A 27,024-nucleotide genomic window follows, 5' to 3' on the forward strand; every position below is an offset into this window, starting at 1 on the left:
GTGACGAGTTATGTTAATTTCAGAAATTATTTTAGCAAAAAAAACCTCCCGTAAATTAGAAATATAAAAGGGACAAATGTGAAAATAAACCATAGAGGACGAGTGTAAAATCCAATTCAACCAAACCAAAACCAAATGCGTGGTTATGATTCGTGATGTCAAAATTGTCAACCTTTATGCTCGTTACCATAGCTGGCATGATATCATCGCTCCAAATATCTCATCAGCACCATTTTTCACGTGTAAATTCACCCGACCTTTACCAGCATATGATTCATGAAGCTTGAAGAGGGGGGAGAAGAAAAGCAGCATTCTTTGCGGATCCATTTGATCGGTGAGCGTGACGAACATGGCTTCAGCTCTCGGCGGAGGTATTGCTTTGCTTTTGGCTGAATTTAAAAGAAAAGTTGGGAGAATTTCATATCTGGGTTTGTTTGGAAATTGAATTTTACTTCCAGTACGCGTCTCGTGAAATTGATTGGTTGTGAATTGTACAGGGATGGCTGTTGTGATCATGGTAGTCAGTGGTGCTGGCAAATCGTAAGCCTTCGACCTCAGCTTTTGTTATTTTTCATTTCTCTGTAAATATATATGTAACACTGTAGCACTGATGAGTTCATCATATCAAACTAGCATTTACATGCGCCCGAGCGAGGTCCTGAGTTCGATTACCGCTCCCTCCCCAATATTGCTTGTACATGGAAAAAAACTAACAATCTTCAGAAGCACCACCGCACTGGATGCCAATGACTTTCTCAAATACCTTGGTGTGATTGGATTTAGATATAAATGGCATCACTTAAGAAAGTTGCAGTTTCTTATGTTCGATCCTCGAATGTTGTAGTTTCTGCTTCTTATGCATTCCGTTATGTGGTTCAACAGCACAATAGGCGAGATGCTGGCGAGAGAGACAAATTCTAGCTTTATATATGCAGATGATTTCCACCCTCAATCAAACAAAGGTAGATGCTGGTGTGTGTGTAGTTTACTTTCGATGTTACCAAGTTTTCTAGTTTCTAATCAATCTTTTATCTTCTTGTAATCAGAAAAGAAGCGTAATGGGATCCCTCTCACTGAAGAAGACCGGATTCCTTGGCTTGAAACACTTTGAAATGGTGTAAGAGACAAGTTGCTAGGTGGAGGAACTGTGATTCTTGGGTGTTCAGCTCTGCAGAAGCGATTCAGAGAAATTTTAAGATCTGCCGACCCTAATTATAAACCGGGAAATTGTGTCAGTTTGGTGAAGTTCGTCTTGTTGGATGCTCAGGCAGAGGTGTTGGTTGCTAGATTAGAAAAACGAATTACAGAAGGGAAGCATTTCATGTCACCTGCACTTTTGCAGTCTCAGTTAGGGTTGCTTCAGATTGATGATTCGGAAGGAATACTTAAAGTTGATGCCACTCTAACTCCTCAAGAAATTGTAAAGACCATTCAAAGATCGATTTTCGATTTAAGAGTTCAGAATTGTGATCATTAGGCCTGTTCAGTAGCGGCCTCGCACGAAACTGTAGATTTCTTCCGGTTCATAACGTTCTACCAGATGAAACTGTAATTTTCCACCATTTTTATGCAAGTTTGATATTAAGATGCATTCAATATTAAGATGCATTCATATTCCCGCCTCTTTTGAATGACAGAAGAAGTGCTGTGAAAAAAACCTGTATTAATCATCGGAATGTAGCATAAGTATCCAACTTGAAGGTAAAGAGAGAGAGAGAGAGAGAGCAGAAACACACAAAAGTTACGTGGTTCAGCAATGTGCCTACATCCACGGGAAGCCAGACTGAAAATCCATTACTAAATAATTACAAGGATTTCCTATTTTCTATCAGCCTTTCTTATACAGGGGTATTGTACAAAGAATGTGGACTGAGATTGCCCTGTGATGCAGTCTGCAACTTTTGATGAAGAGAAGTTAGAACACAGCAAATCTGATGCACTTTTTCATGTTTAACTTGCGCTGCTCCAAAGTAAGGGTGTAACTTCTCATGTTCTTGAATCTTGATCAGCGATACTTCTCAGAGAAAGAAAACTACAGCTCCATCTGATGTAAATGTGCAAAGGCGATTGAACGGAACTCTAAACCCCTTATCACGTTCTTGATCAGCGAATACGGTTCAGATGAGCAAAGGGCTCAGGGTTAGCTTTGGGAGCTGGTTTAGCAACCTCGGGGACCCCAAAAACGTTCCAGAATCTGAGTGTTTCATCACCAGCTGCTGATGCGACCGTGCAACCATCGGGGCTCTGCAGTTAATTCACAATATAAAAGGATGAGGATTTAGTGTTCTGTCCAAACAAAAAAAAAAAAGAAAAAAAAAAAAAAAAAAGAAAAAGCTTATATATACTCAATTCAATTATAAGGTTGTCAGATTCATTACCTGAGCCATATAAAGAACTCTAGAAGTATGGCCTGTGAGCTCGGCAATTTTAGCCATCGAAGGGTATTTCCAAAGAGTGAGCTGATTCTGAGTAAACCCATGTGAGCTAAGCAGTTCCCTTTCATTCTTGTTCCACAGCAAAGCACAGACCTGAGAGCCAGTGTCGACTGAGTTCAAGCATGCACCTGTGTGAGTGTTCCAAAACTTTATGCACCGGTCACCCCCGCCTCCACCAGAAGCCAATAAATTGCCCTGGAAAGGACACCAAGCAAGGGCTTTCACTGCAGCTGTGTGATCTTCAAGCCTGTGAAGCCACTGAGTTGGTGAATTTGAAGATGCCACCGATCTGTCCCATATATGGAGAAGGTTGTCGTTTCCTCCACTAGCCAATTGCTGGCCTGAGGCTGACCACTTCAGTCCACAAACCTCTTGCTCATGTCCTCTGTATGTCTCAACAATGTGTGATCTAATTCTTACATCATTGTTAACAATGCAACCGTCCATCCCTCCAGTTGTAAGAATGTGGTTGTTCCACGCCAAAGAGCCTACTCGTGATCTGTGGCAACCTCTCAAAGTTCTCAGCTACAGAAAGAAACAACATAACAAGAAATGTTAGCAAAATTGGCCACAATGTAATATAAAACTGGAAGAGGAATATGATGACCGGTCCAAGGATAAATGACAACCAAACAAACCAACCTGCTTTTTAGCAACCGAATCCCATAACTGTACTTCAGAATTGTCCAGTCCAATGGCAATGTGGCGCCCATCAGGAGCCCAACTGACGCTGGTAACAAATCCAACTCCATCCTCAAATGTGACCAGTTCCGAAGTAGAACCATTGGTAGCATCCCACAAATAAACTGTGCTTGCAAGAGCTATTGCGAGGACATTGCAGCTTCCCCAATCCAACAAATTGAGGTAGTAATCATCCACAAGGTCTGGAGCATCCAATGTCTTCTCTGAAGTCTGCACATTGCATCAAATCATTAGTAGTCAGTTAAACACCACAACAATTTTTCAGAATAACCAATCAAGTTTAAGCAAATATATTCATGAGATCAGAATAAAAAAAATATACGCACTTGAGGAATGTGCCTTCGGGCCTTTGCTGGTTTATCCTGTTGCAGAGAAGAGAACTCGCGTGGGAACATCTCAACAGGGGCAGGTGGCTTGTTCTTGAATGCAAGAATTCGACTCCGGTTCATGTTCATTGCCTCTGCCAACTGCTTCCGATAGGCCTCTCTGGATGGGGAAGAGACGGCTGGGTTTTCCTTACCTTTCCTACCTTCAGTTAACATCATGTTTGCGAAATCAAAATCCATTGCTGACCTGTTTGGTATGAACCTGTCCAACTGGTAATTGCAAACGAGGCACATCAGAACTTCGGTCAATTATAGAACCCCTAATTCCAGAAATCGATTCGACATCAGATCCCAAAACTAGATGAACTCCAAACCCAAACCATATAACAAAAATTTTATTTTAAGGATGACACCAGAATAATTCAATCGAAGAATAAAACTTGTTTTTAATCAAATTTCAAAATAAATTTAACATCAGATCCCAAAAATGGGTAAATCCCCAAACCCCTAACATACAAACATAACATAATAAGGAAAACTAATGCAAAATACTTGAAAATTTTGAGTTTTAACAATAAAGACAAAATAAAGAGTAAAGTGAATATTACCGGGAATCCAAGATTGACTTTTTAGTGTAAAAATATGATTTTTTTTGTTAAAATGAACAGTATTATAAACTTTTCGTTAAAGTTTCCTAATTAATAAGGTAACGAGATTCAGAAATGAAATTCCAACCAATAAAAACAATCCAAATCAAAGTACAATAGATCCCTAATTTCCAAAATCAAATTGATTGAACCCTAATAAAGAACACAAAACCTAATTTCCGAAATCAAATCGACTAAACTCTAATAAAGATCTATCGGTATAAAATTAACAACTCACATTTTCCCGAGAATTCTTTCTCTGAAGAAACTGCTCTTGAAGAGGGCACCTAGACTGCGACTTCAAGTTAGATGGAGAACTCATTGATCCTGCATCCATTATGTAAAAATACCCACACAAAAAAATATATGTATATATGCGAAAAATTGAAAGAGAAAATTTTAAAAATCCTGCAAAAAGATTAGTTAGTTTGCAAAATCAATCCTGCAAAAAAGGGTTAGGTTCAATAAATCCCAAATCGAAAAATTGGACGGCGCGTGATGTGATTGATCTCTTAGCGTTGCAAAGAATTGCAATTTCAGAGAGAGAGAGAGAGAGAGAGAGAGAGAGAGAGAGGGAGAGAGAGAGTAACTGATTGATGCTGGTTTGAATCAGTGGGTTCATATAGCGATGAGATGAAGGGGATGGCTTTAGGGTTTAGGAAAATGAGGATCTGTTTTCAGAAGAGTATCTCGGGCTATGGAAAACTTGCAACGGCTATGTATCCCAGAGAGCCGTTGAAAACTTGTGTGACGGAAATGCCCCTGCGTTTGCTCAGATACACTACACCGTTTGAGTTGGAACCCCTAATCTAGTAATTTGAATTTTAATTTTAATGAAAAATCCCATATCACAATTATTATATATATCAACAATTATTCAATTATGTCTCATTCATTGAAAAATCCCTTTTCTTTATTTTTACAGATGGCCAACACTAGGGATTATCGGTAGCGAGACTCGAACCTAAGTCTTGTTCTAGCGAAGAGAACAATTGTTACCAACTCAACCAACTCTTGTTGACGTTTATTTATTATTTCGTAAAGAAAGAGAGTACATGAATCAAAATATCTCATTTGCTCCATTTCTGCCAAAATCAATGGAAAAATGAGAGCTTATGAATCAAGACATAGTCCATCCATGTAAAATTCGAAAATCTTAAATAATCCATCCAGCTAGTATTCATCCACATTGGGTTGGCGGGATCCGAGGTTGCCCCATAGCTACTGCCCCTCGATTAGGGATAGAACCGCCCCCTGACATATCACTGTTCTTTGCTGAGTTTAAGTTGACATAGTAGACAATTCCGAGTACCACACTAGCAAATGACAAAAGGGCACCTCCAGCAAACACTCCGGGTTTCACAACGTAACAGTCGTAGCTGCCAGAGTATGTGATTTCTACATCATGCCGGTGAGTGAGTGCGGCACCAGCCAGCAGCAGAAAAAACGCTATAACGAATGCGATCCTGCCCAGTGGAGATCAGAGTAAAACACAGGCATTGTTAATCCAGTTGAAACAGATAGACAAGTTGCAGAACCCAGCTCGAACTGTACAGACAGACAAGTTTCCTTTTTCTTGCAAAATGATAAAAAATATGCAATGTTCTAACCAGAGAAACAACGGCAGCAACAAGAATAGTAAGAAACTGGCAAGATAACAAAACGATGAACTCAACAATCTTGTTCAACATTTCCGCCCGTCAGATGGCCAAACCATCTAAGCCAGCCATGCTCTTGGATTAGCTGCCTTAGTTATTTTCCTCATGAATGATGCAACAAGTTGTCGTTGAGAATTACCAGGAAAAAACAATGAGTAACTGTGCTACCGTCGAGTTAGAGTTTGAAGGCTGGGGCCTCCTTTGGCAACAATTGCACCCGGTTGAAACATTTATAATTATTTGAGCTAACATAAGAGCCACTGCAGCAGTTACACCAAGTCCAAAAGCCGGAGTGTCGGGGTATTCACTTGCAGTAGTCGAGTCAAAATGAACCTGAGAACGCTGCGGGTAGAAAATAAAAGTAACAGAACATTTCAGCATCGGTTCCACAATTCAAACTGAATGCCAAGAAAGCTGGAAAAAATCCGGCGAAGAAAAAATAAACTAAACTTAGCATGAAGAGGCACTTGCTTAAAAGTTCTCAACAATCACTCCATACTGAAAGCTAATAACTTGTGAGCATATTCTAGTAACCTTCAAATGGAGAGGAAAGCGTAAATCTTTCAGTCTCTCCGTTAACCTCCATCGCAGATTCTTACACAACTCTTTTGATATCATTATAAACATTTAACACACTTAAATGAAAGGATAGAACCTAAAAATGATCGTTCTGAGTTCAGATTCGAGATTTTAATCGCATTTATAAACATTTAACACACTTACAAACAGCGTTTTAGTTTACTGAAGAAAAAAAAAAAGGCAAATCTTCATTGACAAACTACACTAGTTAAAGCATTGAAATCAAACAAGATATTAAAGCTTCAAGCTTTGGAATTTGTACCCTTCAAGGATGAACAAAACCGAATAGTTAGCTTTTACCACGATTCTGGTGCGCTTGGCGCCGAAACCTGCAGCTGCAGATAGCATCCCCAGGAGTCCCACAGCCCAGCAAACCGGAAGCATTTTTCGCTCCATCTCTGGCCTGTCAAGCACTTTTCTCTCCATATCTGGCTTCTGCGTTCAGCCAAAAGCAGCTTCCCAGTCACTCTTCTGTTTCTGGCTATTGGGCGTAGATTTTGGTGATTTGCCTGAAGAGAGGTTGTGCGTGAATTATGATGTCGGCCGAAAAAAGGCGGCAAGTCAACCGGCCAAGTAAAAAGGCGGCAAGACAGAAGAAAACAAAAGATTATAACTATAATTTTCATCGATTACAATTTACAAGGTTGTTTAGATACGTTAAAAGAGGACCAATGTGAAATGTCGGCCAATAAAAAGCCCATGTAAAATTCGTAAATTTTAAATAATCCATCCATCTGGCAGTCAATCGGCATTCAATCCATGCGCATTGGGTTTCTTGGACAGTACGGTATGCGCAAAATTAAATACAACCATAAGAAATCTACTGACAAAACGAACACAGGGATTATACAGAAAACAACCGATTTCCTGGAATTCCAACCATTACATCTTCAGAGACTGATCATAGGCTCATCCCATAAACTCTAGTGATGCATCCCCCGTATCATGTGAATTGCCGTCTCATATACGTATCTTCATGGACAAATACTGGTTCTTGGGTCGTAGTACTCTGCGGTGGGATCTGGAGTTGTTGCCCCATAGCTATTGTCCCTTGAGTTGGCGCAGAACCGCCCCATGATGTATCACCGTTCTTTGCTGAATTTAAGATTACATAGTAGACAATTCCGAGCACCACACATGCAAATGACAAAAGGGCACCTCCGGCAAACACTCCCGGTTTCACAACGTAACAGTAGTAGTTGCCAAAGTACATGCTTTCTACACCATGTCGGTCATTGAGTGCAGCACCGGTGAGCAGCAGAAGAAACGCTATAACAAATGTGAACCTGTACCAGTGTGGAGATTGGAGTAAAACACATGCATTGTTAATCCAGTTGAAACGGATAGACAAATTGCTAAAGCCAACTCAAATCGTACAAACAGACATGTTTCCTTTTTCTTGTGGGAAAAATAATGTGCATGTGCTTTTAAACCAAAAAAAGAAAACAGCAGCAACAAGAAAGGTAAGAAACCGGCAAGATAACAAAACGATGAAATAACGAATCGTGCTTAGCATTTACGCCTATCAGAGAGCCAAATAGTTCAAACCAATCATGCTTTTGGATTACCCGCCTTAGTCATTTTCCTCGTGAATGATACAACAAGTTGTTGTTGAGAATTACCAGGAAAAAACAAAGCAGAACAGAGCTACCGTCCAGTTAGAGTTGGAAGGATGCGGGCTCCTTTTGCAACAAATGCACCCGGTTGAAACATTTATAATTATGTGAGCTAACATAAGAGCCACTGCAGCAGTTACACCAAGTCCAAGAGCCGGACTCCGAGGGTATTCGCATTGAGTATTCGAGACAAACTGAACCTGAGAACCCTGCGGGGTAGAAATAAAAGTAACACAACATTCAGCATAAACAATGCCAACAAAACTGGAAAAAGCGGGAGATGAAAACAAAAAAACAAAACTTAGCATGAAGAGGCACTTGCTTAAATATTCTAAACAATCACTCCATACTGAAAGCTGACGACTTGTGAGCATATTCTAAACAGATTGAGGTCCATCGACAATAACTTCCAAATGGATAGGAAGGCGTAAATCTTTCAGTCTCTCTTTTGACATTACAGTTCAAAATGAGCTATTATCATTATGTGCAACAAAAAGACAAAAAAATGAAAGCATAGAACATAAAAATGACAGTTCCGAGTCCAGATTCGAGATTTTTAGCCGCATTGGTAAACATTTAACACACTTCCAAACCACGTTTTAATTTACGGCAAACCTTCATTGACAAACTACACTAGTGAGTTTCCGCATGGTCATTTTGGACGCCCGAAAGTTAAAGCATTGAAATCAAATAAAGAATTGAAATTTGGACGTTGAGCTACATCGAAAGTCTTCCCGAAAGGGAGAAATGTAGAAGTCAGCTAAGCTAAAAGCCATTTTATTGATTAAGCTAATCCAAATAGAAGGGCTGGGTCTGGCCCGTCTGAGGTACCAAATGACAATATAAAAGGTGCCTCGATTTCGGAGTGGAACTTCGAAAACGCACAGTGGAACTGTGGAAACAACAAAACTCCGTTTCGTCAAAGCAAATAAGAAATTAAAGCTTCAAGCTTTGGAATTTGCATCCTTCAAGGATGAACAAAACAGAATAGTTAGTAATAATATGAAATCCCTCTCCTACTTTACTTAACTTCCCAACTTTTCCCAGCAACCAAACAGAGGGGCAGAGTATAACTAAGCAGAAAGCAAGCAAATTTAGACGAGCCCATGTGAAGAAAATAAGATCTAAGCAAAACCCAGATGAGCTTTTTAGCTTTTACCTTGATTCTCGTGCCCTCGGCGCCGAAACCTGTAGCCGCAGATAGCAGCCCCAGGAGTCCCACAGCGCAGCAAACCAGAAGCACTTTTCTCTCCATCTCTGGCTTCTGGGTTCAGCCAAAAGTAGCTTTCCACTCTTCTTTTTCTGGCTATTGGGCGTAATATTTTGGTGACTTGCCTTAAGTGTTAAGAAGAAGAGTGGACGTAAAGTTTGTGGTGCGTGAATTATGATGTCCTATATAGGGAAGCTCAGGGGGGTCAGCACCGAACCGGACAAGTAAAAAGCGCCAAAAAAGAGGCAAACAAAAGGCTAAAAATGTAATTTTACTCTATTGCAATTTACAAGGTCGTTTATATACAGAAAAAGAGGCCCAATGTGAAATGTCGGCCCAAGAAAAGGCCCAAAGCGAAAAAATACATTGGTAAACCAGATCGAGAATAAATATAGGATTGTTTTTTACACATTCATTTTTATCTCTCACACACTCCTGCTAATTTTTTGCCGTTAATCTTCTTCAATTCATGTGATCCACGGATGAATATTAAGAAAGGTGTGTGAGAAGTAAAAATAAATATGTGAATAGCATTACCATTGTTTCAGTCATGACACGTTCGATTTTCAATTTTCGATTTTTCCCCTTAAAACCGAACCGGTAGCTAATATAATTTTGTATTTGTTTTCAAACGGTTTTTTTTTTTTTTTTGTCTCGTCATCTCTTTCACCCTTTCCTCCAAGCCAAACAAAAAGAAGCAGCCCAACCAAAACGGCAAAACGTATTGTTCTTGTAAATTGCTAGTTTTATAATATCAAGCCAAACCGAACATTAAGCAGTATATATATATTTTTTTCTTGAGATATATTAAGTAGTATAAATTGGAACCTACCCAACTCGTAGGTTTACTTGTTGCTCATGACCTGTTAATTTCATATATTATATTCATAAGAAATTGTTATTGAATCTCCAAATAAAATCATATCGCATATAGATCCACAATTTCATTTAATCACATACCAATATTACTCTCCAAGAAAGAAAAATGCTACCCTTCTTGAATTGATCTTTTAAATCTCAAAAACTCCATGTTGTTTTAAATGTGTGTTCATTGAAGACCATATACAAGCAAAGCTCCAACGCCGGCGAGACCAGCCACCAGGCCAATGATAACGGCAATCGGAGGCAAACTGCCACCAATGGCTTTCCCGGTGTTGACATCGGATCGTGCAAACCGCTTCTTTGGTGCTAGACATTGAGGGCATGCGTACGCATCCGGCTGCAAATGAAATAGTATTAGGCATTGCTTACCATGCACGTCAAAATCACGTAGCACACAGCTTGTCTAACCTAATTCCTAATTGGGGGAAATGAAGCTAATTAAATACCTGTTCATCAAAAGGCTTATGTAACGTGCATATGAATCCATAGTCAAGGTATATGTGAGTAGCTCTAGCCTGAAAATTGTTCATGGTCCAACCATTCAATTAGTATTATTTATAGGGTGCAGAAAGTAAAAAATTACGGAACAAATAAAACACTGTCACATCAGTTGGTGTCTTCAAAGTTGAATTTAAGTTATACGGAATTCTTATCTTTCGAGTCTCAGTTAGTTTCCGTCCAAATCGAGGTGGAGCCGGTCACTTTGGCAGGCGTTTAACGTCTACAGTAGCACCACCTCTGCATTAAAAATGATCACAGCTAACTTCATTTTTACAATCTAAAACAGTGTTATTAATTAAATCAAAATCAATTTATCTGCTAAGAGGAAATTAAGAAATAGATAAGCAACCTGTTAACAACGAGTCTGGCTTGGCATTGATGGCAGTTTTTGTAAACCCTAGTTTATCTGCTGGCCATAATTCATCACCAAAGAAGCTGCTAGTGTTGAGGACTTGGTCCCCTGCCTTGAGCCCTGCCCTTGCTGCATTCCCACCTCCATCCACAGCCTGAACACAGTATCAATAGGTACATATATATAATATAAGCTGCCAATTGTAAGTGATCATATTCGTACAGGAATAGGTATTAGCATTCCAAAATACTCGTTCCTTCTTTATTTTTACCTGTAAGGCGAAGTGCAAATAACTCTTTTGGAGTGTGACTAATTTTAATCTCCCAACTTCATACAATAACATGGGATCGTTTGGGACTTTTCTATGGGAAGAACTTATGTTCAAAAGCACTTTCATTAGCAGGTGTTTCTCTAGAAAGTGCTTATATGACTCAAAATTGCTTTTAAGTTTTTATACCAAAAGTAATCGGAAGCACTTTTGATAGTCATAGAACACTTATAACAAGCTTTTCAAAAAGCAATCTCAACCAGTCCTAAATGGTGCATTTGAAGTTAGAAAATGGAAGATATTGGGGTTAACTCACTGTGATGGAAGATATTGGGGTTAACTCCGGGCTTTTGACCCAAAGTGAGGCCTAATGGCTTGTCCACCTCAGCCTCAATCGACTTGGAAGCCCCTGTAGTTCTTGCTGTAACCCTAAGCCCTCTTCCTTTCCCTACGTTGTAGTTGCCTAAACCACTCCTGTTATTCTCAGCAGCTACCAGCAAAGAATCAAACAATCCCTTTTTCGCTTCTCCGAGTGACAATCCTTGGAAGCTAGTTTTCTTGACATAGCAAGAAAAAATACAGAATCATAAGGCTTGTGTAATGGCGTAGCTCATGAAACTTACTTAAATTGGAATGCCGCTATAACACTATCTCAAATTATAACACGCACTGCAATGCGTTTTCATATTAGTTGGCATCTCCGTTGCAGGGAAGTTCTTCTTGTTCTTTGGCCATTGGATTAGAGTAGGTACCTACCTGGCACTGATTTGGTGCCAATTGCTTTGGAGTTGTGAGCTGTGGAGTTCTTGTCGAGTGGTGCCTTTTGAATGCGGCGGAGCAAGAGGAGGAGGAGGAAGCAGCTGCAAGCACCGCCTGTGACATGTTTAATTTGGCACCACTAAAGTGCGGCTAGACAAAGAAGCTAGAGTGAGTCAGGCACACAATCTACGGTCTGTCTTTTTTCTGGATGAAATTGTTGTGCACAGAATTGTGGTGCCAGATAAACTTTGATTGGCCACGATTTGATTCAATGGCCAGCCACAAATTACAAGCACCAATTTTCTCTGGAATTAATTTTTATTAGTTCATTAGTTTTGAGCAGCAGGAGCACTCTTCAAGGTTGGCCCAACAAAGGGGTTAAAGTTGGGCCGGCACCACGTTATAAGGGTTGAATGCTAACCAAGCCTGGCCTACCACGTACTCAGCCCATCCAATTCCAAAGCCCAAGGTAACGATAAGTGATTATTAAATTTGCAAAATCAATATTGATAAAATTATTTAGACGCATAAACGGCCTTGATATCTAATAGAGATGAAGCTTATCATGAAGAGGATGTGTTAATAAAAGTGCAGGTTTTGTGTGTCTAAATTAGAGGTGACCAAATGATACCAAGACTCGTGGGTCGGGTTGGATCAAAAGTTTATAAATCCAAAAACATGGAGGGGTGGGGGCGGGTCCACATATCTCTCACTCTCTCTCTCTCTCTCTCTCTCTCTCTCTCTCTCTCTCTCTCATCTATCAGACCACGAGCTCGAGCAGTCAACCCTCGAATTTCATTCTCTTGGTCTCTCCTCTCTCTCAAAGACCTTGATCTCTCCTCTTTTTCAGACCTCGATCTCTCCTCCTGACTCGCTCCCATCATCCCAGCTCCATCAGCCACCATAATCATCAAACCTCCATTTCTCCTCTTGACTCCCTCTTTTTGTCACAATCATTTTTAGACCTCGATCTCTCCTCAAAACTCGCTCCCACCATCCCAACCCTGTTCACCGCCACTATCATCATTAGACCTCGATCCAGAATAGCTGAAATCCTCTAGCCCTTTTTTTCTATATACTTATAGGGAATTCCTTCATTTTTTGTGGCTTTAATTTATGAATGCATGCAAGAAATCGAAATAGTGAATGCAATTGTGGTTGAAATTCTGCAAAGTTTTCATTTTCTTAAATTTTCATTTTCTATGATCCGACCCGGCCCGCTCCATTTTATTTTCAAACAAATTCGGTCCGATCCCTCAAATTTTGGGCCCAGCCCAGGCGATGCCCACCCCTTTCTAAACAGTTTAACTCAAGAATATCTTATCAAAACACGAGCTAATCACCAAAGGCCACCGCATAACAAACGCCGCCAATAATGTCGCTAAGGCATTAAAACGAGAACATTCCAAGAAGTCCGTGTCACGGACGCGTAAAACAAACCCAACCCCCAAAACTAGAAACGGCGTCGCTTGGTACCAGCGAAGAGTACGGGGCCGTGTAGGTGGCGGTACAAACTGCAAAGAAGAAAGCCAGCTGGGGCAGGTGGATGTAAAACATCAGACACCACCTTCCACTGTATAAAACTGACTCATCAACCAAATCATTTTACACCAAAAGGCCAACCATCGCACGTTCGCTCTCTCTCTCTCTCTCTCTCTCAGCTTTCTCTCTCCACACACACACACACACTCTTTCTCTCTTCTCTCTCTATCTCTCTACACTAGTCTTTTACTGTATGGCCGCCAATTCGAGCAGTCGAGGTATCGCGAGCTTGGGGAAGCGACTTATCAACGAGATCCGAGCGCGCGATTCAGCTCAGCTCTCTGCTCTCACTCTCAGGTATCGATTTTGCATTTGATTCGAGCTTTTTCGCGTGTATTTGCGTTTAATTTCTGATCTATTAATTATGTGATGATCAATTTAAGTAGTTAATAATTTCATGTTAGAGGAGCTGCGATCTGATCATCTGAGTTGCTTCGGTGGTGGTTTCTCGGTTGGAAATTTTGCTTTAATTTATGGAAAAAAATAGTTGAAACTTACTGAACAGGAATAAATTATTAGATAATAGTGACTTTTGGAATCTGTCCTTCCTTTTGTGTGATCGTGGTGTGAGCTTTTGCTCTGAATGGATCGCTTTCTCTGTTTAAATTCTTTGCTTTCTTTTCGCTGCCACACCTGATGCATAATATGGTTGACATTTTGATGCAGAGCTTATCAAATTTTGTAATTCCATTTCGGGATTTTGTAGTATACTCCGTTAGATTCGTGAAAGATACAATGACCAAGATCTAACTGTTAAAAATTCCGAAGAATAGAATACTCCGGAGCACCTTAGGATTTTCGCTCCATTTCAGTCAGCTTCGTTTTAATCGATGTTTTACTTTTTATGACTATCTTTTTTAAGGGAAGGAAAGATAAAATTTAGAAACAAAATTAAATAATAAATATGGGCATTTTCGTACCAACAACCAAGGGCCTGTTAGCCGTAGTACTCGCTGGGTGCGGGGTTCGGATAAGGACATGCTGCCACTGACTAGGATCCTCATTGGACAATTGTCCACCATATCATGATATAATAAATAAATAAGAGAATTGAGGAAGAAAAAATAGAAAGAAAGGATGTTACTTTTGGTAATTAGGCAACATAATTACGTTTATGGTTTTGTTTTTGGAGTAAACCATGGTGATGATCATATTTCGGAATCCTTAGATCTTTTGCGGATTTATATCTTAGGGTGGTTTTGTTTTTTCAGACATATATATGGCAGTAAACCTTTCAATAGCGATAGATGTGGATGTGGATGTGCCTAAAATCTAGTGTCATTTTCGTGGCAAGATTCTTTTAGTGAAATATCAACTTCAGATAAGAACTAGATAAATTTTTAGGTGCCTTGCATTTGCAGTTTCAGATTTATAATCTTGGAATGGTCCGTCTAATAGCATGGTTTTCAGTTCGTTTTTATTTCATTGTTCTTGAGATGCATCCAATTGTATGACGGTAATCTGTTTTTGTTTTTGTTTCTGGGTTTGATTATCTTTTGTTTTCTACTCATGTTCATAGATACATACATGTTTTGGACCGAGTGTTTTTGGTATAACAATAACGGAACCGTGAGACTCCACCGTCCACGGTACCATACTTGTCGCCTGTTAACATTAATACTAGTAATCCGCTTACTTTGACTGAAGATTTTTTATTTTCTTTGGTCAGATATTTGGTTTATAATTAGTCATATTACTTAATTCGGATGAATGACCATAGACACACTTGCCTGCTTCAGGACAATAGGCCGGCGAAGTTCTTTGTGAGAAATGCCATACCATACAGTATTAGTTTTGGAATAGAAAAATTGTTGGGTCAGTTGCTGGTCATTATCTACTAGTAGGTAACATGTTGGGTGACACCATCTGGTGTAAAGTCACGTGGTTGGCATCGATACCTACCCTTAAACAAATCCCTTTATGCTTTGGCCATTAGGGAATCTAATTAAGATAAAACCAGGTAAAGAGTACAAAAGTTGAAAATAACTAGCTAGATAGGGCATTGGCGGTAAAGTTCGTTCCCATGCTTGATGTGAATGTGTTGTCTGTCCCCATCTTTTAAACATGGCTAGCTTAAGCTGCACTATTTGTGGTAGGGAAGAAATAATGTCTTAAGACAAATAAGTGCTTTTACTTTTACTTTTCTTTTTTCGTAGAAATATTAGCATCCAGACGTACTCATCTACCATCTCAATTAAGTTTGGCCTAACTAAATTTAAATACCCTCTTGTATGTATATATAATTGATCGTGTCCCTTGTATGTATTGATATTCAGGAGGGCTGCTCACACCTCGACCTATGACAAGAACCCAGAGGAACAAACTCAAGCCAGCTTTGTTCCAGATGATGTGATCCCGCCCCAACCGGACAAGTACTGGGCTCCCCACCCAGACACGGGGGTTTTCGGGCCTGAAGCTGAACACACATCTTCTGCGGGCAGGGAGGACGGCTCCTCCCCGGGCGATGGTGGGGAGGGATCCTCGGTGCTAGAGCAGAAGGCGTGGTTTCGCCCTACCAGCATCGAGGACTTGGAGAAGCCTCACCTTCCCTAACTCTGAGGCAACATATGAATTATATATATTATAGATAAATAATATATAGGCGTGCTGCAGCGGAGGCTGCCTATATATGTGCTGAAGTGCTAAAAGTAGTAGTATTCTGTGTGCTAAAACCGGTTGGTAGCAGAGCTGGAGTTGACTCTGTTAGATATTATATGCAACTTAATGGTTACGGCTGTGTATTTCTAATTTTCTACGGTATCTTTTCCGTGAATAGAGGGATATGCCTTGTGAATCAATTGTTAAAGATGCCAATCAGTTAGTGCCACGTGGAATTTGGCAAAACTCAATTTCCTTCATCACAAAATTGCTTTACATGACAACAGTTGTGAACAACTAAATCAGTAAATCAAGAACGCTAGCTTAGGATTGAGTTGAATTTGATAACTTAATTGAATTGGATAACTTGATATTTGCAAGGCAAAAATGAAGTACTAGTAAAAATAGTCACATTGGGTGGTTAAATTTTTTTTTTTTTTTTTTTTTTGGGATCAAACTAAAAAACTTCCATTAATTAAAAAAAAGGTAAGTACAAGAAAAAGGTAGTCTTCTACCTACATACAAGCCCAACTGCAAAAAAAAAAAATACAGTAGATAAGCCTAAAAGTGGCCAGCCGGATAATAACTAAGATTGAAAAGGAAACCAACAACAGCCACCAGATGTGCCTCCATTGCAAGGCCACCACCACGAACAAGAGAAAGAACCAACGGAACAACTGGATCAACGGAAAATGTGGGTGAGTGAGACACTCGCATAATGAGTACCATAATTCCACCAAATAGTGCAAAGAGTACTTCAACAACCACCCAACACCCAAGGAGAAGCACCCAGGCCGAGTGGCAGAGGCCAATGGTAAAGGATGTTAGAACCAATCAAACGTCAAGTGTATATTATATAACAATTTGCACAGTTTTATTTCAAATGTAAAAGATCAACTACAAACACAATATATTAGAACATAAACACTTAATGAGATTATATATAAACACACAAATCACTGACTTGTTTCTTGCAGATAGAGGCTTGCAAAAGCAATCTCCTAAGACAGAAATTCGTCCCTACACCAGTGCAGCAGTCCTTGGACGTCTATCTTGCAGGATACAACTATCTAATCCAAGTTCTTGCACTAGAACTTGGATTCTTGGCGAATTGGTTGTGTTGTTCTCAGCGGAAAAATAGAGGAATGGTTATGTGAATTGAAATCTGTTTCTGTAATGCAAACCATATATATAATGGCATCATATAAACTTCCCCAACCGTTCATGCTTATCAGTTTTTGTTAAAAAGAAAACCGAATGCAACTGTTCATTCAATTTAAAAACTGAATGAAACTGTTTCGGGAAAACTTAATCCAAAAAATCAAAAACGTAACTTGTGTTTTTCGTCCATCCGAGCCCAAGAGCCCCAAGGCTCAAGGCCCATCTTTGACATTTAATATATACACCCAAACTCTCCAAGTCTAAGGCCCAAGGTCCATGGCTTTGGCCCAATTCAATTCAAACTATAAGTGAGTGAACTCACTTATAAAGAGTTGTTGTAGATGGTGTATGGGCAATGTGGGACTGGCAGTCCCACATAACACAGGTAACACAGGTTTCCAACAATACCCCACATTTTCTATTCAAACTCTAGCAAAGGACGCATGATGTACAGTAGCATCAAAGCCGGAGAGGGCCATGAAGGTCCAGATCTGAGACCAACTCATGGGAATTGAGACAAAGTTCAAACAAAAACCAAAAGAGAAAAAAATTTCAGAAAATAAAAATCTAATCGAGTGGAAAGATGGGGGAAAGATGAAGGAAAGAAGGGGAAAGGGAAGATGCAAAGAGTGAAGATAGATGGGAAAGAGGGAAGGAGGGCTAGAAAAAGGTGGGAAGGATGGTGGAGAGATGGGGAAAGAGGAAGAAGCAGAGGGTGGAGAAGGAAGAGAAAGAAGGAAGAACGGATAGAAAGAGGTGAGTCGGGTTGCCGCTGATCACAAACCAGAGCAAGGAACGGCGGCTAGGAGGGTTTAGTTTTTTTCTGAAAGCAGAGAGAGGAAAGGTACTGAAGAAACCGCGTGATAGGTTCCATTGGGTAGTTACAAAGGTAGTTTAATGGGCGGTAATGAGCCCCCTGCTCCTCCATTGTCTTCGGATACTCCTCGTTGAATTGATTCATCATCGACATCCCCGTCATCTCCGTCATCTTTCGCGTTGAGCTTTTTAATTTCTTGAATGGCAAGGTAGGCAGAGTTTCTAGGGTGATAGAATAAACACGACATGAAGTAACCTATCCACGTCATGCTTCACCACCAGCATGCCACAATGCGAGTATTAGCATAGCCATGACTTATCTTGACACACTAATTCTCGCATCGTGGCACACCATGATAAGCGTCGCGAATTGTTGACAAAATACATGTCGTGTCATCATATGCATTTTGTTGACAATTCGTGACGATTGTCATATTGGGATCAACAACGATATTTTTGGCATACCACGATGTGACGGTTGTGTCATACCATGTGATATGATATAAATCTCATTTAATATTAAGGACAAATGATCTAATATTAAGGACAAAACCGTAAAATAAAAATTTAGAATCTCATTTCCTTTTCGGCCAAGATGAGTGTTTCACATTTACAATCTCATTTACACTGATGTGTACGCCAGTATAGATCTGTTGCGTCTATTATAGTTTTTTACGGAATTTGTACTTTGCCGATTGGGTTGTTGTACTTGTGTTGCCATAAATGGGTTTTACTCAATTTGTGTATCAGTGCAAATTCACTCCCCGACCAAATTATTGATCACTGATGCAATATACCCAATTAACTCTTTTGTATTTAGTTTTATTGATTAATAAAATACTACTATATCGATTCTTGTCCCCAAAAAAATAAAATAAAATAAAATAAAAGCCACCCACGTAAGAAGAAACGTAAAATGTTCATTTCAATGTATCTCCAATCTCCAAAGCTTCCATATTGCTCACAAATAATAAATATTAAAATTATATTACAAGAGCTGTAAGTCTCAGGGTGACAATATAATGTCGGCAAAGTTATACATCTCATTACTGAGATAGCGAGAGGACTGAAAACTGGCACTTTGAAACGCCAACTTTTCCAATTCATTCTATGTACGGAACGGAATACTGTTTGAGTTGCAGCACTTCGAAAGCCCAATTCTTCCACACCAATGCTGCACAGGAACCAAGTTGGTAGCTCATGAAAGCGACTCGTCCTCTCAAGTCTGAAGCTGAGTGCTTTCGTGTTGCACATCCCCGGTGTTGTCCACGATTCCAACGGCTAAACCTGAAGCATGTTTCATTATCTATACAACATACGTGCTCTTATTGCCCGTTGCGATTGTCAGTTGTGCAGTATAATGTGGCAAAAATCAACACCCCATCTGGCTTCAAGTGTTTACACTACCATCATCCCGTAAGGCCTGAGGAAGTATTTGATAAACCAAAATCAAGGTCAATCTGGTATAAACCCATACGAGTAGGAGTCTAGGAGTCTGAAACGTAAAGTGAACAAGAAAAGAAACGAAAGAGAAGATAAAAAGGCTCACCATAGTTGGACTGCTGAAAGGATCATAGGCCGTGTCCATACAATACTGGCATAGCACATTGCATCACAAACCAATCCATTCACTATTATTCACAATACCTCTGTTGAAGGACCATTAAAGCAACTTGTAACATCTGTCTAGCCTTTCTATCCGGAGTGCATCCGGCACGTTCCATTTCCTTGTATATCTCCAGGACCTGATCAAGAAACCGCTTGCAATTTGAGAGATTCAGAAAAGAAAACAAGCTTCCTACTCTCTCTTGAGATGAGAGTTGGAGTGGAGACTAGAGAATTTAAAAGTTATTGAAGAATATATAGCACCTTATCAAACTTCCTTGCCCGAATAAACGCCTTCATAAGTGTAGTATAAGTAACCACAACAGGGCTAAAACCCTTCAAAGAAAACAAAAGCAGCACCATTAGAAAATTAGCTGAAAGGTATGACGAAAACTGAATTGGTTGAAAAAATTCAAGATATTTGACATCCCAACTAGAAAAAATTCAGGCAAAAACAAGACTTACACTTTCTTTTATATGGTGATAAATGGATAACGCCTCTAAATATCTACCAGCAACACCGAATGCATTGATCAGCACATTCAGCATTATGACGTTTGGTTCGATTCCCTCAGCTTCCATAAGCTGGAGTACCTTAACTGTCTGATGACATAATCCCTGCATTAAAAAGGATAAAGACATTGTAATTTGCACAACATATGGATATATTTCGAGATATAATGAAATTCAATGAAAACAATGTAAGAGAATTGGAATACCTGCTGAGCGTAGGCGTTTGCTAAGACACAAAACATGCTAGCTGAAGGAATAAGACCTTCAGCTTTTATGGCAAATATACACTCTTCAGCATCCTGAAATTTTCCATACTGCCCATAAATATCAACCAAAACAGCATAAATTATCCCACTTTTCTTATGCCCTCGGCGTTTCATGTTCTCAAAAGTCTTCTGGATCACATCCCACTTCCCCTGCTCCCCCAATTGGCTGATAACGGTGACAAAGATCTTTGGATCAGGATACAACCCCTGTTCCTGCGCCTCTGTAAAAAACTCAAGTGCCTTGCTTATATTCCCTGCCTTACAATGCCACCGTATCAATGAATTAAACGTCATTATATCAGGCTTCACACCTTCTTGTTTCATCTTATCAAATACTTCCAAAGCTTCGTCCAATTCACCATATTTCCCAAACGTATCAATAATGCTGTTGAAAATCTGTTTATCCAATGCCATCCCCATCTCCCTTATCTCTCCAACAATGTCCATTGCCTTCTTCCACATCCCATTGTCCCTGTAAAGTCCAATAACTTAGCTATACACAAACGAGCTCAACCGAAACCGATTGCGCTTCATCTCATTAATCGTTGACCAAGTATCTTCCAACCTCCCGGAACTGACATAGTAATCAAGAAGAATCTCATACGTCTCTTTATTTTTCTCCGCAACCAAATCGCCCATTACTGCCAAAACTCTAGTTGCAAGTTCTAACAGGCCTTTCTTCAAACACCCTCTGAGCATAACATCGTAAACCCTGATTCTTGGCCTCAACCCAGAACATATCATCTCCTGAAACAACACATCGGCCTCCAAAGTCCTGCCATTGCTCCCGAGGCCCTCAATCAAATGAGCGTAAGACATCGAATTGGGTCGGACGCCGAGAGCTTCCATTTCTGCAAGAACAGTCATTGCCTGGTCGATATGCCCCGCTCTGCAGAACCCACTTATCAAATTGTTGTATGATTTGCCGGAAAGTTCCTCTCCGGTCGTTTGAGCAATTAGGTAGTTCGGAATTTAAGTGTTTTCGTCATTGGGTGCTGTAAATTTGAAATCTTTCGCGTTCTTGGTACGATTCGAGTGAGTGAAAGAGGCGTGGAAATTGTACGTCTCGGAGTGTTTGAGGCATCTCAGACAGAAGAGAGAGAGTGGAGTGATTGCGAAGCTGCCTGCGGATGAAAGTGAAGGTGAGTTGCGACACCAAATGGACTGCACCAGCATCGCCATGCTCTCATTGGCGCCAAAGATTTCAGTGTTTTTGTTTGCTTTTATAGGACCGGTTAGACAGGACGCTGACCCAACCAGGTGTCTTGGATCGAGTCCTAAACATATTCCAACAACGGAATTCTTTAACAAGAGGGATCCTTATTTTTCTAAAAAAATAAAGACACTTTCTTGATCGTTGGATTTGACTTTAATGAAATTATGTGACATGTGATTTAATTTCAACTACACAATTTCATTAAAGCCAATCCAATGATAAAGAAGATGTCATTATTATTATTATTTTTTTAAATGGAGACCCTCTTGTCAAAAGGGCATGTTCCAACAACATCTAATTTTGTTTGTCCAAAAATAAAAGACATCTATTGTGATTTGGAATAAAAAAAGATTTATTTTGGACATCACACCCAACTCCCTCACTCCTTTAATGTGGGTTTCAAAAAAAAAAAAATTAACGTTTAAATGAGAAAATTTAAGCTTGCTAGAGAATTTGAAATGACAAATTTTTTTTCAAAATTTGTAAATTTTCTTGTGACGAAAAGGACAATGAAATTTAAATATGAAATATAATGTGTATATTGTCATTAATATATAAATAAGGCATTGTAATTAGGAAATGTGTTAGTAGTAGTGGCAGCGACAATGATGATGATAGTAGCGACATGGGTATGTGGCAGTGATCATGTTATGTTGTGGCAGAGAAGACGGCAGCGAGCATGACAATCGTATGGCGATGACATGTGGTGGTGGTGATGGCCACTCATGGTTGTTGTTTTTTATTTTTAAATTCTCGCTCATGAGAAAACTTGAAAGTAACGACTATTTATGTCAAGGGTAATATATGCAACATTCTTACATAAAATTTACTATATTGTCTTATGCTCTAACATCAAGTGTGAAATGAGTTCAATCCCGCTCTCCCACACATTCTTTTGACTAGGCACTTTTAGGTTTAAATTTATTCACATCCTTTTTTCCACTACACTACACTTTATGGTTTCGTCACCCTCCAGGTGTCGGCCAGCACAACTCAATTTGGAGTCCAAGTGGACATTCCGGGTCGGGGTGTGTCAAATAAGCAGTTCATGTAGAAAGAGTTTCTTTTAGTGTTTTCAATTTGTTCCTTTTATTTTGTCTGCAATTTATGCATCAATTTCCCTGCTTCCTGTGTAAATCTTCCAGGTCAGGACGACACACATACCGGGGCAATGTCGGGATGTTTAGGCTTGGGTGGAGACGTGGACTTATGGAAGCGGAGAAGTAGCTTAGCTCTATGTCATTATCATTATCTGTTCTATGCATCTCTATAATCTTACAATGCTCATTTATTAAATTGCAAGATGTTGGGACAGGTTACTGGAATACAAGAATTGGAACAGAAGTGGTTGACAACACAAGAGTCGAAACCAAGTGTGAAATTCACATTGAAATGACAGGTGAGAATGCTAATCATATTCTTAAAAAAGGTTGGTTTTCCTGGTGAGTTCTCTGGCTGCTAATTTAGTGATTTGGAGGTAATTTTGTAAATTTTTTGAATGAAGTCATTTGTTATTTAGCTTACCTTGCGTTTGGTTTGGTTTTAGGAGAGGGTTGCGCATGATCGGTAGGTTCAATCAACCCCGCTGTTTTCGTTAGAATCACAATTTAAGGTCGGTATTTCCAACATGTTTCATTTCTTTTTGCTGCATGTTCGTGCATGTTTGGTCTCTGAGATTTTGTTTTTAGCCATTGTTTATTTATAGTTTATGTCTCCTTTGGCTACATATTGACACAGGTTTATTCTCAGTATTTTTTTGTTGGGCTAAGTGGTTTGGTGAGTTCTGTATTTATTATTTAATCTTAGGGGCTATTTTAAGTAAAAATGAAATGTTGATATTGACATAGCATATGGCACACTTAATCCACACTCCTATATTCGGTCTTCTTGCTTCCATTGCAACACTCTGCATGTCCCACCCAATGGTTTTTTTAATAATGATGTAGTCAAAGCAGTTATATGCTTGTTGATCCTAAAAATTACAAAATCTACGTGGTGCGCAGGTCGAGTAATTAATGAGTTAACTACGTCCTTCGGTTGATGCGGGGCGTGCCAACTCGTCGGCCGAGCTCGGCCGAGGAGTAAAATTTGTTGATGTTGCATTGAGCGCGTTGCTGACTTCTTTATCTTGCAATTGCGGCCGAGGAAGGAACACTCTCGGTCTTCGGGTTCTAGAGCCTGAAGACAAGGCTGCTAGTTCTACGAAGTTCACAAATCGTCGGTGCCTGATTCGGTCATCGTGATTATATTCGTAAGAGTATAAGCATGTCGAATTGACACCAGACTATACGGACACAAATATTCAAAGGTGATGTATGTCCTGATGGTAAAGGTGGTTCGGCCGTCAGAATGCCGAACTCTGAAACTCACTTGTGAGTATCCGATCATAAAATCACTCGGCGTCCAGTACGCCGAATGTCGTAGCTCGTAACACCTTACTTCGCCGAAAAGGCTAATAAGATGACCTCCTCCAACAAGGATTCGAAAACCCTTCTCGGCCGAGACTTGGATAGGTAACCAGTCGGCCTCGACGCAGTGCTGTTTATCCAAACTGAAGGTGCTCCTCGGTCGGCTGATTCTACGGCAACAGTGTTGTTTATCTAAACTGAAGGTGTTCGCCGGTTGCCTCCACAGTGATGTTTATCCAAAATGAAGGTGTGTCGGCGAGAAAAAGAAAATAGAAATCTCAAGCTGTTTGAGAGGTTTTGCGCAGAGCAATTGTGTGTTGAATTGAAGGTCCTTAATTGTTGCATGATTTCTTGTATTTATAGCACCAACTCCTTGAGATCGAATTAAACTCCTATCTGGATTGGGAGTCCTTGGTCCGTTCCAACTTTGCTTCGAACAACCCTACTCCCATTAGGACTTTGAACTCACCCCCCTTCGGGGCTTTATTCATTGTTGGTCGAGAATCCTAGTTGCACCAGGACTTCCTCGACCCTCTTTGCTTATCTGGACTATTCCTTCTTGCGATAAGACTCGACCATCCCTGCTAAATGGCCCGGAATCATCAAGCAGCCCATAGTATTTTGACACGGCTTTGGGCCGAGCACAAACCTACACTCGGCCCAACAATATTATTTTGGGCCCAAACAGTGCTCTATCAAGTATGTTTTGTATATAGTTGTGGTAGTTTCAAGGAAATGAAATACTTGTGTAGATAATTGGTAGTTTAAATATATAGAAATAGAGAATAATTATAAATGAAGCACCTAGGATATTTAACATTGTTTTCTTTTCCATGTAATTTTTTTTTCATGTTTAACATCTGCTTTTGTTTAAGCATTTGATTCAAGTGCTATTTTTATTAGTGTTAATTTCGGGTTGCATATCCATAAACTAACCCAGTTAATTTTGCTTAGTGCTGATATATAAGTAGAACTCTCATCGCATCAACTTGAACAAACATTCTTCTACTTAGATGCTTAGCTTGTTAATTTTTATGCTCTATTTGCCCTCTCCATTTCCAGTTGAATGAATTGGTTAAAGCGTTTTACTATTTATCTCTGTTGTTGCACCAGATTTAACCTTGGTTTTTGACTAATGTCTAATGGTGAACCATGCGGTGCTTTTATTGAGGAGTTTCAGAACTGGGACATGGCATGGGCCCGCGTTATATGTCACACTTATGAGATTAGGGTTCTAGCTGTGAGGGTAAGACCAATAATTTAGTTTTGTTTGAATAATGAGATATATGCTTTATTTCGTAATTGGTTGTTGATATCTTGGGAAGACAAATCAACTAAGACTGTTATGCGTAGTTTTGTAGACTGGTTTTTTCTTTATTGAACATTAGCATGTAAATATATAGTGATATGGATGAGAATATATTTTTATATATTTCACACATTTAACACAATTGCGGGCTCAATTTCTAGTCATTCCTATTGGATAAGAGTTGTTGACTGAGTATACAAACTGAAGAGTTTGTATCTAAAGAGGAAATTACATGACACGGTCTAACAGAATCAAGACACAGAAGAAAAGAAAGAAGTAGCCTTGGAAATAAGAAAAGCAGTCTTGGAAGTGGCAGCATCATCAATTCCGGTTGGAGAAGCAGCACTACTAGTACAACTACTATTTGATGAATCTGCAAAACTATTCCCCACAGACAAAACCCTCACAACCTGCTCGCTCACGTTCGTGCCTCTTTTGCAATAGCTGGCAAAGTCCTCGCAGTTGTTTTTAAGCAAATCATATTCACCGAAACCCGTCCCATGAGTCGGATCCTTGTCGAAAATCTCTGAGGCACGACGAACCGTTTCGCCTCCCGGATAACAACTCTCAGTGCTGCAAGTCCCCTTGTTTTTGATATTGAAGCGATCGTGAGACACGTTGTATTCGAATCGAAAAAGGCCGTGACCTTTCAGGAAGCAATCGACGCAGGTTTTTAGCACTCCGCGTGCCGTGTTTGGGTCGTTCTTGCAGTCGCTGCATGGAGGCTTTCTCTTACTACTTGTTTTCCCTTTTCCCTTTGTTTTAACAAAATGAATAACCCTACCTTCCCCCACGTATATGCCTGCATGCATGCAACCATGCCATAAATATATATATACACATATGCTTAAAGTGGGATTTATGCATATATCTGTAAATTTTTGTTATTTGGATTGAATAAATCAAGCAAATTCAAGGCACACAAATAAATGAGCATGTAAAAAGAGAAAAAGGAATGCAAAATTTTTATTTTTATTTTGTAATTAAATAATCACCATGGTGGGAGTATGTATGCGCTTTTCTATAAGCATAAATGTGATCTCCCGGCTGGAGCACCTCCCTGGAAATCCTGTTTGACAATAGATTCATCTCTCTCTCTCTCTCTCTCTCTCTCTCTCTCTCTCTCTCTCTCTCTCTCTCTCTCTCTCTCTCTCTAGGTTAGCATTCAGCACTCCAATTATCTGCAGTTAAATTGAAGATCCCCTCACTCAAGTTAACATATATATATGCGCATCGTATCCACCCCCAGTCCACTAAAGACTTTTTTAGAAGAAAACGAAATGGTTCATGTTTCTCACAGCTTGCCACCTTCAACATCGACTTAGCCCTAGTTACAAGCAGCTCACCCACGACTTGATCTTCTCTAGATTTTCACACTTGGTTGGAATATTCAACCACGCGTTGTTTTTCATCATGTCGAATATTCAACTACCTGCCTGTTTTTATGTAGTTTTAATACACTCAAGACCAAAAAAAAAAAAAAAAAAAAAAAATCAACTTTTGACCAACATATTACTTTCTTTTGTGGGCTGTAACTGATCCTAACTGTTAAAAATGAATTTTATGTTAATGAGAAGAGAGACCTTGTTGGGGTTTATAAGTAAGTTGAGCTCATTCCCATATTGCCAATTGATTTAATGGTGGAACTTCAAACC

General features: G+C 39.7%; 5 protein-coding genes and 3 pseudogenes across 8 annotated transcripts; 2 read left to right on the forward strand and 6 right to left on the reverse strand.

Moving 5' to 3' along the window:
• The first annotated feature begins 210 nt into the window (after nucleotides 1-210).
• LOC137720924 (gluconokinase-like) lies at nucleotides 211-1,591 on the forward strand (annotated as a pseudogene). The gene is made up of 4 exons (XR_015960388.1): nucleotides 211-371; nucleotides 498-540; nucleotides 883-962; nucleotides 1,047-1,591. The product of XR_015960388.1 is annotated as a gluconokinase-like (transcript).
• Nucleotides 1,592-1,643: 52 nt separating this feature from the next.
• On the reverse strand, nucleotides 1,644-4,888 carry LOC137720923 (cell division cycle 20.1, cofactor of APC complex). Its single transcript, XM_068460043.2, has 5 exons — nucleotides 4,349-4,888; nucleotides 3,464-3,733; nucleotides 3,078-3,347; nucleotides 2,379-2,960; nucleotides 1,644-2,244 (listed from the first exon to the last, which is right to left on the reverse strand). The coding sequence occupies exons 1-5, from the start codon at nucleotides 4,445-4,447 to the stop codon at nucleotides 2,104-2,106; spliced, it is 1,362 nt and encodes a 453-aa protein (XP_068316144.1). The 5' UTR covers nucleotides 4,448-4,888; the 3' UTR covers nucleotides 1,644-2,103.
• Nucleotides 4,889-5,102: 214 nt separating this feature from the next.
• Nucleotides 5,103-6,884, reverse strand: LOC137719506 (protein DESIGUAL 2-like). Its single transcript, XM_088690385.1, has 3 exons — nucleotides 6,648-6,884; nucleotides 5,908-6,110; nucleotides 5,103-5,576 (listed from the first exon to the last, which is right to left on the reverse strand). The coding sequence occupies exons 1-3, from the start codon at nucleotides 6,771-6,773 to the stop codon at nucleotides 5,291-5,293; spliced, it is 615 nt and encodes a 204-aa protein (XP_088546511.1). The 5' UTR covers nucleotides 6,774-6,884; the 3' UTR covers nucleotides 5,103-5,290.
• A 135-nt stretch (nucleotides 6,885-7,019) lies between these two features.
• Nucleotides 7,020-9,332, reverse strand: LOC137720968 (protein VASCULATURE COMPLEXITY AND CONNECTIVITY). Its single transcript, XM_068460094.2, has 3 exons — nucleotides 9,123-9,332; nucleotides 7,970-8,172; nucleotides 7,020-7,633 (listed from the first exon to the last, which is right to left on the reverse strand). Exons 1-3 carry the CDS (start codon nucleotides 9,216-9,218, stop codon nucleotides 7,291-7,293), a joined length of 642 nt encoding a protein of 213 aa, XP_068316195.1. The 5' UTR covers nucleotides 9,219-9,332; the 3' UTR covers nucleotides 7,020-7,290.
• Nucleotides 9,333-10,039: 707 nt separating this feature from the next.
• On the reverse strand, nucleotides 10,040-12,220 carry LOC137721571 (uncharacterized; annotated as a pseudogene). The gene is made up of 6 exons (XR_015960390.1): nucleotides 11,933-12,220; nucleotides 11,518-11,733; nucleotides 10,917-11,062; nucleotides 10,698-10,814; nucleotides 10,502-10,565; nucleotides 10,040-10,392 (listed from the first exon to the last, which is right to left on the reverse strand). The product of XR_015960390.1 is annotated as an uncharacterized LOC137721571 (transcript).
• Nucleotides 12,221-13,529: 1,309 nt separating this feature from the next.
• On the forward strand, nucleotides 13,530-16,271 carry LOC137721372 (late embryogenesis abundant protein At5g17165). The gene is made up of 2 exons (XM_068460466.2): nucleotides 13,530-13,774; nucleotides 15,754-16,271. The coding sequence occupies exons 1-2, from the start codon at nucleotides 13,671-13,673 to the stop codon at nucleotides 16,028-16,030; spliced, it is 381 nt and encodes a 126-aa protein (XP_068316567.1). The 5' UTR covers nucleotides 13,530-13,670; the 3' UTR covers nucleotides 16,031-16,271.
• Nucleotides 16,272-18,952: 2,681 nt separating this feature from the next.
• LOC137721439 (uncharacterized) lies at nucleotides 18,953-21,692 on the reverse strand (annotated as a pseudogene). Its single transcript, XR_015960392.1, has 5 exons — nucleotides 20,377-21,692; nucleotides 20,123-20,275; nucleotides 19,922-19,993; nucleotides 19,602-19,797; nucleotides 18,953-19,475 (listed from the first exon to the last, which is right to left on the reverse strand). The product of XR_015960392.1 is annotated as an uncharacterized LOC137721439 (transcript).
• A 3,824-nt stretch (nucleotides 21,693-25,516) lies between these two features.
• Nucleotides 25,517-26,548, reverse strand: LOC148698914 (protein LEAD-SENSITIVE 1-like). Its single transcript, XM_088690397.1, has 2 exons — nucleotides 26,365-26,548; nucleotides 25,517-26,171 (listed from the first exon to the last, which is right to left on the reverse strand). The coding sequence occupies exons 1-2, from the start codon at nucleotides 26,456-26,458 to the stop codon at nucleotides 25,621-25,623; spliced, it is 645 nt and encodes a 214-aa protein (XP_088546523.1). The 5' UTR covers nucleotides 26,459-26,548; the 3' UTR covers nucleotides 25,517-25,620.
• Between the last annotated feature and the right edge of the window lie 476 nt (nucleotides 26,549-27,024).

This window comes from Pyrus communis, chromosome 1 (genome assembly GCF_041283825.1).
Source record: "Pyrus communis isolate YQ-2024b chromosome 1, ASM4128382v1, whole genome shotgun sequence".
Lineage (NCBI taxonomy): Eukaryota > Viridiplantae > Streptophyta > Magnoliopsida > Rosales > Rosaceae > Pyrus > Pyrus communis.